General features: G+C 36.4%; 1 protein-coding gene across 1 annotated transcript; it reads right to left on the minus strand.

The window, feature by feature from the left end:
* Positions 1-2,932: 2,932 nt before the first annotated feature.
* Positions 2,933-6,548, minus strand: LOC133834695 (sec-independent protein translocase protein TATB, chloroplastic). The gene is made up of 5 exons (XM_062264376.1): positions 6,243-6,548; positions 5,994-6,112; positions 4,453-4,512; positions 4,193-4,346; positions 2,933-3,464 (listed from the first exon to the last, which is right to left on the minus strand). Exons 1-5 carry the CDS (start codon positions 6,469-6,471, stop codon positions 3,247-3,249), a joined length of 780 nt encoding a protein of 259 aa, XP_062120360.1. The 5' UTR covers positions 6,472-6,548; the 3' UTR covers positions 2,933-3,246.
* Between the last annotated feature and the right edge of the window lie 6,789 nt (positions 6,549-13,337).

Consider the following 13,337-nt stretch of genomic DNA (forward strand, 5'->3'; position numbering starts at 1 on the left):
CTTTGAATTCCCTAACATTTTGTCTTTGTTGAATGTTAGGTATTGCAATGAATCCAAACCGCTTTGAAACAAAACTACAATCTTCTAAGTCTTTCTCTAAAACAACCTAATGTTTGTGTGGACAAGTCTCAACACATGAGAAGAGAATTCCTAGAGAGAAAACTAAGAGAGAGTGGGGGGCTAGGTATAGAATATTAGGAGTGAATTTTTACCTTGTCAAATTCAACTCACCTAATGCATTCTATAACAACTAGTATATATAGGCAATTAGCTAGGACATAAAATAGGTTTTAGAGGTTACCCATTTTATTTTAATTATTTAATAATTATAATTAATTAAATACTTGTCAAAATTAACCAATTATAATTTTGACTTTTATTTAATTCATTTTATTAATATTAATACCAATTTATCAATATTAACAAAATTGTCTCAATTGGCTATAATACTCTCTTTTTGAGACTTTGCAATAAAAACCTCAAACTTTCTTCTAATTCTTTTGTAACAAAATTTCAATAAATAATATAACATTATTTATTTTCATTGACCTAGTCAATATGATATTTTTATAATTAATAATTAAATTAATTATTCAAGACTATTAGGTTCATTTTGATAAGAAATGACATGGGGACCATGGATCTATGAACTCATGCTCCAATAAGTTACCGTGAATTTATTTATAACAAATAATATCACTACCTTATTAATTCATCGTGACTCCACTATAGACTCAGAATTGCACTCTTGAATTCATTGAATGCTTTACACCAATGTAAATACGTTATCCATTGTTATAACCATAATCATCATTCAATCTTCTATAGATCATCTACTAATGAGACAAGTGAAAATTACCGTTTTACCCTTCATTGGTATTTTATCCTTAACTCCCACAAAGTTCCTTGTAAATGATATTTTCGTAAATTTAATTACAAAAATGAGTACTCTATCATTTAACACTTGAACCAAGTTGTAAGGAAACCGTCGTTTCACTTCTTAAACATAAGTTATAGATTTCATATCTATGATAAATTATCCCACTCAATTATACTCCAAATCTCCAATATGTAAGTATGAGATAGTCCGTAAAGTAAGTTGGTAATGAACAAATCAAAAGACTTGAATAATACAATTAGCAGAATATTGATCACTCAGAACTAAGATTGAATTGACCTATGGTCAATGTTGTGATAAAATTATATTAGATAATAACGATACTTACTTATCTTGAAAATAATCAATATCGGCTCAGTCCAATATAACAAAATACATCTGATCTTATCTACTTGGTCAATGTCCTGGATATGACATCACACCAGATGTGTAAGTAGATCTTATCATAGATTACTCAATCAGTAAAAATCCAGTGTACTGATTTAATCTTATGACACAATGCTTTTGAACATATAATTACAATTATAATCCATTGTGACCAAGTCACTATAATTGTAACTATACATATGATCGGGATTTTATAAACGTTTGTATTAATAATAATTAATCATGTAATAAAACTTGTAAACAACGCAATTTGATTGAACAAAATGTTCCACTACTTTATTGATAATTAATGAAATACATAAGAAATGTGGTTTTATAAGGACATAAAATCCAATACTAATCACATTCGAATGTTTAGCCCTAGCACAGGTACTTAGACTCCAAGTTAAAATGACCTAATTTTTATGAAAATATTATTTTTCTATAAATTCTACTTCATTTCTATTATATTTTATTAAAAAAATATATCATATTTTGTATTAGGCTCCCACGTATTCTCGTATCGTATCAGCCTAAATATTAGTGATGCACATGGTGAGGAATTGGCAGGGTCTACTCCCCTGTCCCCGTCTCCATTTATAATTTTAAAATAAAAATCATAAATTATATATAAATTAAAATATTACACAATATTTATTATTTTAATACTAAACATTATCTCAAATGAAATTAAAAAAAATTATTAATATACTACAATAACTAAAGATATTGAATACATATAAAATACTACAAAATATATAAAAATTTAAACTTGGCCTGTCGGGGCAAGGAGTGCCATCCTCACTTCCGCCCCATTTAACATTTGAGATTGAAAACTATTCTTGTACTCACCCCATTCCCCATTTAAACTGGGGCAAGTCCGCACAAGTCCTTGTGCCTATGGAGAAAATGTACGTTCCTACTAAACATATTTATAAATCATGTAACCTCTATACATATGCCATGCACATGCAAACACTCTAGACCTGATCCATCTTGAAACCTTACTCTAATTGGTTTTGCAAATAAATCTGAAATGTATCTCAAATTGAGCATTTTGAGTATTTTTTTATTTATTAATTTTTGTGTTGTTTTTGCCTTTCCCCTAATTGTAAAGTGTATTATTTTTTTAAAAATAAAATTGCCCATATATATAGGAGACCTTAGTGAAAAAAATTTATACTATATATTAGAAAGTGAAATTTAAAAAATATTTAAATACTATATTTCTAAATAATCAGATTTTATTTATTTTCGGATTGAACAAACTATAAAAACATTTGGGTAATTCTCAAGTAGTTCTCTTTAAAAAGAAATTGTCGGTGTATCCTTTATGTTTTCAATTTGTGGATAGTTAGAATCTCAATTTTTTTATATAATTGTATGCATTGTAATTATATCAAACATCTCAACTGTTTTTTTGAAAATTTTAAACGAAAAAATTAAGATTATAACTATCCAAATATTGAAAACACAAGAAGGGAGTGCACCAATAGACCCCCTAAAGGGAGACTACTGGAGAATTTCCCAAAACTTTTTTCTAACATAGCTTTTAAGTTCAAGCACAAAATTTTTACTTATTTCACCTCAAAGCTCAAACTTTTTCTGAAGGCATGTAAATTTAACACCACTTCAAATCTAGAATGAAAAATCAAGGGACAAGAGTGATTCTCCTGAAATACACTTCTTTATTATGACCCCCAAAAATTTTTGAATTCTAAACAATTTAGGATTTCTGGCGTGGTTATGGGAACCAAAAGGGTACTCTACAATGAATTTAGGAAAAAACTTGGCATGACTATTAATGGTGAAATACAGGAATCCCTAACTCAAGCTTCAAACTTAAATATAAGAAGAAACAATCCTAAGTCGTGTTTGTATGACATCTCAGGTGGTTGCTATTGGGGCCACTGGAGAATGACTTGTTAGCAATGGCTCCTGATACCCTCTTTAATCAGGCTTCCCAGTTTGATTCCACATTATTAATTTGAAGGCGTTCCACCAGCGGTTTCCTTAACCGGGGCAGCATTTGGTGGCTGTTCTTCAACGTCTTGAGCGATGGTCTGAGTTTCAAGCTGGCTTTCTGATTGAGGAGATGTCTGTTCTTGCTGTTGAGCAGCAGATGCTTTAAGTTGCTCTTCTGTAATTTTCAATAACTCCTCAGTGGTATAAGCATTTGCTGGGGGTGAACTGCTGCTACCTGTAATAGATAAGATTTCAGCTTCAGATCTCTTTAAAAGAAAGGAAGAAAAGGGATATAACCGCGAAAGTGCAAGCAAGACATAAAATCACTCGCAGATCACAAAGACAACAACAACAACAACAATAATAATAACAACAACAACAATAACAACAACAACAACAACAATAATAATAATAATAATAATAATAATAAAAATAATAATAATAATAACAATAATAATAACAATAACAATAATAATAATAATTTATATTAGTGAGTACAAAAGTATTATACCTTTCCTCTTTTTAACCTCTAAAATTTGTAAACCATACGACCAGTTCAAGTGACTCAAGATTTATCAAATCAATAAGATCAACTGAATTAGGGAGCCCCTTTGTTTCTGAAACAAAAATAGGTCTTAAAGGGGCCACCAAAGTCCCAAACTATGACACTCTTAGGAATCATGAATTGATAGTATCAATGGAATAATTGTATACTTACAGTTTCTGAACAATTGTATAAGAAAAAATACACAATGGACTAGACATTATAATGATGATATTTTAGTAGTGTTTGTATTTAAAAGATCGTTTTATGAAGCCATAGACACTAAACCATTCAGAACGTGCCTTATACTAATATATATGTTCCCTACTAAATAGGGTCTAGCAAATGCAAATGTGCTATAATGATATATAATGTAACTTACTACTAGCCATTAGATGTCAGAAGCTCAAATCACTTACTGGGATCGGCAGCAATCTTGGGTTCCTGGGTGCTGGAAACTGAAGAGCTGAAAGTACTGTTGGTTTGGTAGGGGTCTATTCTTGGGCTTGAACCTGAAATTTCATCCAAACCAATCTCCTTTTCAAGTGTGCTCTTGAATTCCCTAGAAACTTCCTATATAGAAATATACAGATTTAAGGCACATTGATAATCCCTGAATCGGCCTTCTTCAAAAGAAGTTAAAAACAAAGCCAAAGCCAAAATCATCCTACAAATGTACCTGAAGTTCTTTAATGGTGGGCTGAAAAGCACGCAACGTCTTCCCTAGACTGCGAGCAACCTGTGTCAAGGTAAATTATAAATGGGATGCCAAAAGGATGCTTTATAAACGAGATATAGAAACTGATCTCAAAACTTTCGGATTGAAAGATAGTCGTGTCTTTATGCTGTTCTAATGGAATTTAGAATGTACATACAAGGCATTCTTATCTTCCCTACAGATATTGTCTGCAAGATGTTCTTACAAGATTATATTGCACTTAACAGTTTACCAATTGCACAGGTTAGGCTCCACATGCTATATGAGCAGTATCAAGATTATTACTGCATGCAATACTTCTATTAAAATCCTCAACATATTTTTTTCTTTTGAAAAAATGAGATAGAGATCAAGATGACCTCCTCTTAATAAAATTGAAAACCCTCACTTATGGCGGAGGAAAACCGTAGTACACAGATGTAGTAAAAACAGAATTACGACCATAAATAAACCCACTCCCTACAAAGGTCCAAAAAGAAAACACCGTCAAAGTCTTTCATTCTATACACCCAAGTGGCCACCCAGAACCTGATTTTATCCCAAAGAATGTCCACTGAAGAGGAGGACTCCTCTAAGATTCTACTATTCCTCTCCAACCAAATACCCCAAAAAGTGGCGAGTACAGTACACTGCCATAAACACAACAACCTCTTTCCTCCCTCGAACTGAGAAAGGAACAAGTGCTCACAAGAGGGAGGCATACACCAATAGACCCCGAACTCATGTAAAACTTTATTCCAAAGAGCTCTGGTAAACGAACACCGAAGAAATAAATGACCCACCAACTCGCTCTCACTTTTACAGTTAACACACCAATTAGGCGACAAGTAATGGAAAGGTCTTCTCCTCTACAAATTAACATTGACACTTAACTTGTCCAAGAATAATAGCCAACCAAACACTTTAACTTTGGAAGGAACGCCACTTCTCCATAACCTCTTTCCCACAGCAACTCTAGGCTCGAATGTGCATAGGCCAAACTATGAAAGGCAGACTGGCAACTGAAAAGCCCACTACTGTCTGATTTCCACATCCTTTTATCTTCCAGAATATCTGGAAAAACCGCATCCTTAATCAAATCTAACATCTCAATCAAGCTAGGAACCTCCCTATCGAGCAAATTCCTTCTAAATCTGAAGTCCCATCCTGGACCTCCTGGACCTCAAATTTAAGTTTGCTTCAGTAGCACAAAACATGGTACTCAAACTACAGCAAAGCTAGGTGAAGTTGTATATCTATATGATTAGGTTATTCTCCATTCTCCAATCCCTTAGGAAACTAACCCGTCCCAAAACCAAAGTATTAATACTTTCATACACTAGAATTCCCATCGTATGTATAAATTAAGATTAGCATAACTGTAATTCAATATTCCATGTGATACTTCCACACACACACACACAAAAACACGAATCATACCTAAGTCCAGAATTAGTCTGAATTAATTCAAACAAAGATAAACAATTGTTCTTAAAAATTAAAAATAAAAAGTCAAAACTGACCTCAGCCAGACCTTTGGGACCAAAAACCAACAAAGCAACCACTCCAATCACCAGAGCCTCAGGAGCTCCAACCCCAAAGAGAGAAGCATAAGCAGCCCTATCTTTTCCCTTCTTCTTCTCTGCAACACCACAATCATTACAAAATCTTAATACCCACCAAATAAACTCAAATGACTAATCAAAACATCAATCTAGACAAGAGAAAACAAAGACCCATCAACCCAAACTAAAAACATTATTCTTTTTTACCTAAATTCAAAGATCTCCATTTAACTGAAACACCCAGATGCTTCAAACCACTCCACGTTGAAAAGGGTCCGAGACCCAGAGGAGGAAGCAGTGAAAAGAGTTGCAATCTTGAGGTTTTGGGGTGCACGCTTACTGAAGAAGAGAGGTTGAAGATGGTGGGTTTTATGCTGGTGGACGATGAGGACGAACACAGACATGTGGGAGCTCGAATTGCCATAGCCATGACCATCGTCAGTAAAGGTCAATTCAGGATTTTTGAGCCAATTAAAGCCATGGGTTTTTTCATCATTTTCCGTTCCAGTTCGAAAATTATCCTAAAAATTAACATTTACACAAAACAACAAAAGCCTAGTTCCTTTAGGACACTTTGTTGGGCCCAATTGTGTATTGTCCAACCCTTAACTAGACCAATGGGCTTTCTTAGTTTTATTTTCAAAACAACAAAGCCCAGTTCCTTTGGACACTTTGTTGGGTACTTGACCAGCCCAATGGGCTTTGTTAGTTTTATTTGCAAATACATAAAACAACTAAGCCCAGCTCCTTTCTGACACTTTGTTGGACTCAATTGTCCACTGTCCAACAATTAACCAGCCAAATGGCTTTAAATATGACCCAAAGTAATCTGTTCAGGCAAAGCCCAAAAGGTGAGTCACATCAAGATATAAATGTGATGTTTGATGGTGACCACTAATGGGGCTGTTATGATTAAAAAGAAGACTTGAAATTTCATGCAGCTACGACCGTAGCTTGCATTTATCCTATTAAGAGGATGCCAATGTAATATTTTATATTATTTTAGGATTATTAGCTTTAAAAGTCCAAGATATAGCATGTTAATTCTTGATATATTTTTTAAGGCAAAAGTCCGATCTCATATTTGCACAATTTCTAATGTAATGTGAGACCGGACTATTATTATGTCACACGCTTTCTCTTAGTCCCTTGTACAATACAAGGAACTATATTAACCCATCTTTTTGTGGATTATTTTAGTTCCACGTCGAAAAGTTGTTTTTTTAAGGGTAATTTGACTTTTTAAGCTTAATAGTGTGGTGTAATACAAAATAATGTTAGGTATTTTTAATATTATAAAATAATGCCAAAAATTTTACTAGTACCCAAAATGCCCCTGTCACAATTCCCCCCAATCCCACTTTTGATTCTCCCTCTCTCTCTCAAACTCTCGGTCAAGCTCTCCCCCGACCGTTCAAGCTCTCTCTCTCAAACTCTCGGTTCAAGTCCCCGTCACAGCCCCCGTCGAAGCCGCGCGCCCCCCGTCGAAATTGTGTGTATGTGTATGGATTAGTGTGGGATTGTTTGTGTATGGATTAGTGTGGGATTGTTTGTGTGTATGGATTAATCTGGTTTGTTTTTGGTATGGAATAGTGTGGGTATGTTTTAGTGAAGCCTAGGATTTTTGTGGGTCTGGTAAGGTTGCTCGATGGGGGGTTCGATGCATGCTCGATGGGGGTTCGATGCATGCTCGATGGAGGTTCGATAGGTTAAGCCGTTAAGGATTCCAAGTTTAGGTTCGATGCTTGATGGTGGTTCGATGCATGCTCGATGGGGGGTTCGATGCATGCTCGATGGGGGTTCGATAGGTTAAGCCGTTAATGGTTCCAAGTTTAGGTTCGATGCTCGATGGGGGTTCGATGCATGCTCGATGGGGGGGTTCGATGCATGCTCGATGGGGGTTCGATAGGTTAAGCCGTTAAGGGTTCCAAGTTTAGGTTCGATGCTCGATGGGGGTTCGATGCATGCTCGATGGGGGGGTTCGATGCATGCTCGATGGGGGTTCGATAGGTTAAGCCGTTAAGGGTTCCAAGTTTAGGTTCGATGCTCGATGGAGGTTCGATGCATGCTGGATGGGGGTGTTCGATGCATGCTCGATGGGGTTCGATAGGTTAAGCTGTTAAGGGTTCCAAGTTTAGGTTCGATGCTCGATGGGGGTTCGATGCATGCTTGATGGGTTGGGTATTTGTTGGGTTCCATGCTTGTCGATGTTGGTTCGATAGGGTAGGCCTTAGGGGTTCGATGTTGGTTCGATGGGGTAGGCCCATTATGGGTTCCAGGTTTAAACCTAAGAAATTAGATGCATGCTCGATGGGGGTTCGATGCATGCTCGATGGATTGGGTCTTATGTTGGGTTTGATGGTGGTTCGATGCATGCTCTAGGGGTTCGATGGGTACTCGATAGGGGTTCGATGGGTGTTCGATATGGGTTCGATGGTTTCATGTATGTTTATTTATGGATTTTTCACGTGACTTTGTTTAACTGTATTATTGTTATCTTTATTTTTTGCAAATGCCGAAGTTTCTTTTACCCTTGACAGATCACTTTCCTAGACGAGTCACATATAGGGGCAATGGTTACTTTAAAACAATCAATGATAAGTTTGAGGAGCTCGGGTTGATAGAAAGGGTGAAGGAATCCCCATTCAAACAATTTTTCATGGCTGAGAAGTTAGACTTCTCTGCATCTCTCATGCACCAATTAATGTTGCGCAAGATCCAGTGCTTCAAAGAGGATGAGTTGCATTTACATTTGGGATCTAGACCCTGCAGATTTGGTAGAGGCGAGTTTGCTTTGGTTACGGGGTTGAACTTCAGTTCCGGGCCATCTGAGACTGATTTGAAGAAACACTTGACTAGTGACCGCTTAATCAAGGAGTACTTTAATGATGAAGAAACAGTGAAGATAATACATTTGGAGGCTGCTTTAAAAAACTGCACTGTAGTTGAAGATGCCTACAAGTTGGGCCTATGTTTCTTTGTTGAGGGGGTTTTATTTGCACGAGAGGGCAAGTTAAATGTCTGGATAGATTCGCTGAACATGGTGGAGGACACTGAGTACTTCTTTACTTACCCATGGGGGAAGGTGTCTTTTAACAAGCTTATGGATTCATGTAAGAAAGACATGCATCATCAAAAGAGGAACTATGAGAAGAAGAAGGAAGTTAAGGGGAAACAGGAAGAAGCAAAATACAGTTTGTATGGTTATGTCCCTGCATTGCAGTATTGGGCATACGAAGCCATCCAGCAGTTTGCACGTGAGTATGGTATTAACCATGGAAACTAGTTTCCGAGGATGCTCAGTTGGTCGAGCAATAAGGAACGTCCTATTTCGAAGGCCGACCTTGCACCGATGTTCAAGAAGACGAGTGTAAGTTCTGCTATATTATGTCAAAATATAGTATTCTTTGGTGGTTTCAAACTAACATAATGCTTTGTATTTGATGCAGTTGATTGTGTTGTCCATGTTGAAGCCCCGGCCTTCGGAGATAGATTATTATAGCGCTCTGACGGAGGGTGATGCTCCCTTGTATCCCGGGTTAGGCCAAGAAGAAGAGGTAGAAACTCCCACTGATTTTGAGAATACACGTTCATTCAAGCTTATTCCTAAGAATACACGAACTTGACGATCATTCTTCAATTGAACCGGTGCAAATGGTTGCTCGCCGCATACGTATGGCACCTCGAGTTTCAATTCATACACCTCTCTATCCACCCGAAATGTCTCGTGCAGTATGTCAAGTAGTTGCAAGTAAATGACATCATTCTCTACTGGTATCACTTCACCTTCAGCATCCTTAAAATACCATTTCCTACCATGCATTTCCCAAACACCGTTGTAAGAAACAATTACGTAAACAGTAGAACCTGAAATAAAAAAACACAAATACAGTAAGCTGAAAAACAGATGGTAGGAAATGGTATTTTAATGATGCTGAAAAACATGACCATCGAGCTTGCATCGAGTAGCTATCGAGTAACCATCGAGCACAACATGCAACGTAAAAAAATATGTGCCATCGAGCTTGCATCAAGCAGGCATCGAACATCCATCGAGCATAAATGAAATAGTGATAATGCACATTACCATCGAGTACAACATACAATGTCAAAAATGATGTGCCATTGAGCTTACATCGAGCAGGCATCGAGCATCTATCGAGCATGCATGAAATAGTGAGATTGCACATTACCATCGAGTAGGTATCGAGTACCCATCGAGCAGAACATGCAACGCTAAAATTAGTGTGTCATCGAGCCTGCATCGAGCAGGCATTGAGCACCCATCGAGCACAACACTAACCCAGAAAATTCCCAGAAAACGCAGATCGACAAAAAACCAGAAAAAACCCAAAAAAAATGTACAGATATTGCTCAGATCTATTCGAAATGCTCAAAAAGTTTAAAGGAAACATCACTAATCCAAGTATTTAAGAAAAAATTGCTTACCCATTAAATTTTTCTCCAAGATTTCTCAACCCTTACTTTGGTCTTGATCCCCCTCTACAAATGACTTTCTTAGTGGCGGTCCCAAGCTCGATGGGGTTCTACCGTGGTGCTCTGAGTGGTGGTGTGAGGTGAGGTGAGGTGAGGTGAGTGAGAGTGAGGAAGAAACAAGAAGAAGGAAGAGAGGAGGAAGGAAGAAGGAGGAGGGAAGAGAGGAGATAGTTGTTTTTAGGGGTATTTTGGGTACTAGCAAAACTTTTGGCATTATTTTGTAATGTTAAAAATGTCTAGCATTATTTTGTATTACACCATACTATTAAGCATAAAAAGTCAAATTTCCCTTTTTTTATAACTAATTTTTTTAATGTATATATAATACATGATAAAAACTTTAATCTTAAAAATAATAATTTTTATTTTAAAAAAATTAATAATAATAAATTTTATCTGCTATCAAATTATATTGATACAATTTTTTTTTTAAAATTCTTATCTATTATAATTATTTTTATAACATTTAAATTTAAATTTTAAAAATTAAATTATATATATAATTAACATTTTTCTTAGATATTATTTAATTTTAAGAATGATTATTATTTTTTTAATTATTTATTTTATTAAATATTTTATACTATTTCTTTTTATAAAATTATAAATTTATTAAAAAATTATTTTATTTTTTATTTGATCCTGCTCTACACCAAACACAGTATAGTACTAAGATAATTTAGTCTAGTCCAGTAAGTCTCTAATTTTTTTTAAAGCAAAAATGTCTTACATTAACATATCGGTGCACATGTTCCCTAATGACTCATTAATTATTTTAATTGATTTTTGTTGACCCTCGTTTTGGTCAACTGACACGGAGTCAAATGCTTGATGTGACAGGAAGTATTGAAATAAGTCTAATGGAAAGAATAGTAAACGACACAACAAATTATAGTGGTTCGGCCCCACGAATTGGTAATGACCTACGTCCACTTAAGTTATTATTGATATTGATTCTCAAAGGAGTGATCAAAGAACTAGGGTTCTTCGAGTTTCAGAAGCCTTAAAGGGATGAATAATACAATCGAAAGGTAATAGCTATAATTCTCTTGTAAAGCATAAACTCAAATCAGCCAAAAGGTCAAAAGTCCCTCCCTTGAGCTATTTCTTCTCTATTTATAGGCTCAAGGAGGATTACACAAATTTGTTACAGATATTATTTCCTAATTAATCGGATAATCAGGAATCATGGGAGATAATCTCGGATATGATTACAATTGCATAAGATCTTCTCGAAATATACGGAGTATACGACCAAGCTGGTCGTATATAAAATCCAAATGTTATGTCAGGGGAATCTCCTTGGTCGATTGTCGAACAGAACCTTTGCCAGGCGTCAACCACGTGTTAAAAATGTCTACCACGTCATCCACGCCTATTTTTTGGATAACATTTGCCCCCCAAGTTTACTTATTGCGACCAGCAATAAGTAAACTTAGGAAAACAACTTTTCGTATGCCCCACGAAATCTGTCAGAGCCCTTGTACATTTTTGAAAACCGTGACCTAATCACGTCTAATCAAGCCTCTTCAGTTTTCAAGAAACCATTCCGATGGCTGTTACACTCCCCCATGCTTCGAAAAAGGTAATTCATGATTACCCCTTTTTGGCACACCTCGGTTTCTATAAGTAACCGCCGCCTTTTTCTTTCAACCTTTTACTCGCTATCTTTTTGCCAAGAGCTTTCAAGAACCATTTTCCCGAGCCCAGAACTTCGAAGTTTTCAGACGCTCTGCCGAGAATCTTTCGCCTGCAAACCCAAAGCTTCTAGTTTTCAGGATCTCCAATCTTCGTTCAGGTAAATCTTCTTTGACGTTTGACCTTTTGAGATGCCATGTATGATGCTTCTGTGCTCTGAAACTTTTTGCGTTCTTGAGTAGAAATTTGTGAGGATTTTGTATATGCCGTTTGATGCTTGATAGGGCAGTGTACTTTTGCTCTATATAAGTTAGGAATTAGTTTGATAGTCAGGATCATAGGTTTAGGGCGTAAAATCGACGTAAAAATTCGATTTTTAGGCTAGTTAAAAAACTTGGTTTTTCCCGCCCTTTTGGAGTTGAAAAAGCTTCTTTTCAGAAAACTTTTTACTTTCACTTTTTGATCCGTTTTTCAAACTGCTAGCATAAAAATTAGTGTTTCGGTTAGAATGCTACTGGTAGATAGATGCGAGCAACGTTATTCCAACTTTCAACATAAGCTCCCAGGCTCTTTGTCTTATCTCCTCCTTTGTCTGTTTGCAGTTCATATGCAAGACCCATGGGGAGGAGAAAAACCCATCAACGACGATCTGCTGGCTCAACTGCTCGAGGACAAAGAACAACCCTCGATATTGATTCCTGATATTCCTTTTTCTCGCATTAACCTAAACACTTCCCCAGTTTTGACTCAAAATATGGCTTGCACCAAAACTAAGGCCCAGAATAGAAAAACTTCCAACACTTCTCATCAGCCCACTGCTGATGCTCCCTCGACCAGTGGTCGAGACGAAAATGCCCTCGATCCAAATGTCCAAAGGCGTGCCCGTCCTCGACACGCTATTCAGCCAGATGTCAAGTGGCATGTAGTCGCTGAGAGTATGGTGACGGTCAGAATGATTGCCAACTACATAAGAAAATACAATATGACGGGGGTAACCCTAGTCAAACCTAACCCAGACCAAAGGGCTAATCTGCCTGTAGGTGCTTACAGCACCTGGTCGCGATTTCATGTTGAGGCAGGAGCCACTTTGCCTCCTTATGCATTCTTTCAGGGGGTGGCCCGCATCTACTTGGAGTTGGGCTTTTTCTCATTTCTCCTCGATCAGGT

The sequence above is a fragment of the Humulus lupulus genome, chromosome 5 (genome assembly GCF_963169125.1).
Source record: "Humulus lupulus chromosome 5, drHumLupu1.1, whole genome shotgun sequence".
Lineage (NCBI taxonomy): Eukaryota > Viridiplantae > Streptophyta > Magnoliopsida > Rosales > Cannabaceae > Humulus > Humulus lupulus.

Bases quoted from the DNA above. Each gene is read 5' to 3' on its own strand.
- LOC133834695 (XM_062264376.1), bottom strand. From the start codon at position 6,471: ATGGTCATGGCTATGGCAATTCGAGCTCCCACATGTCTGTGTTCGTCC. The intron at 6,113-6,242 runs GTAAAAAAGAAT...GTGGTGTTGCAG, and splicing joins ATGGAGATCTTTGAATTTAG to AGAAGAAGAAGGGAAAAGAT. The intron at 4,347-4,452 runs GTACATTTGTAG...ATTTCTATATAG, and splicing joins CCACCATTAAAGAACTTCAG to GAAGTTTCTAGGGAATTCAA.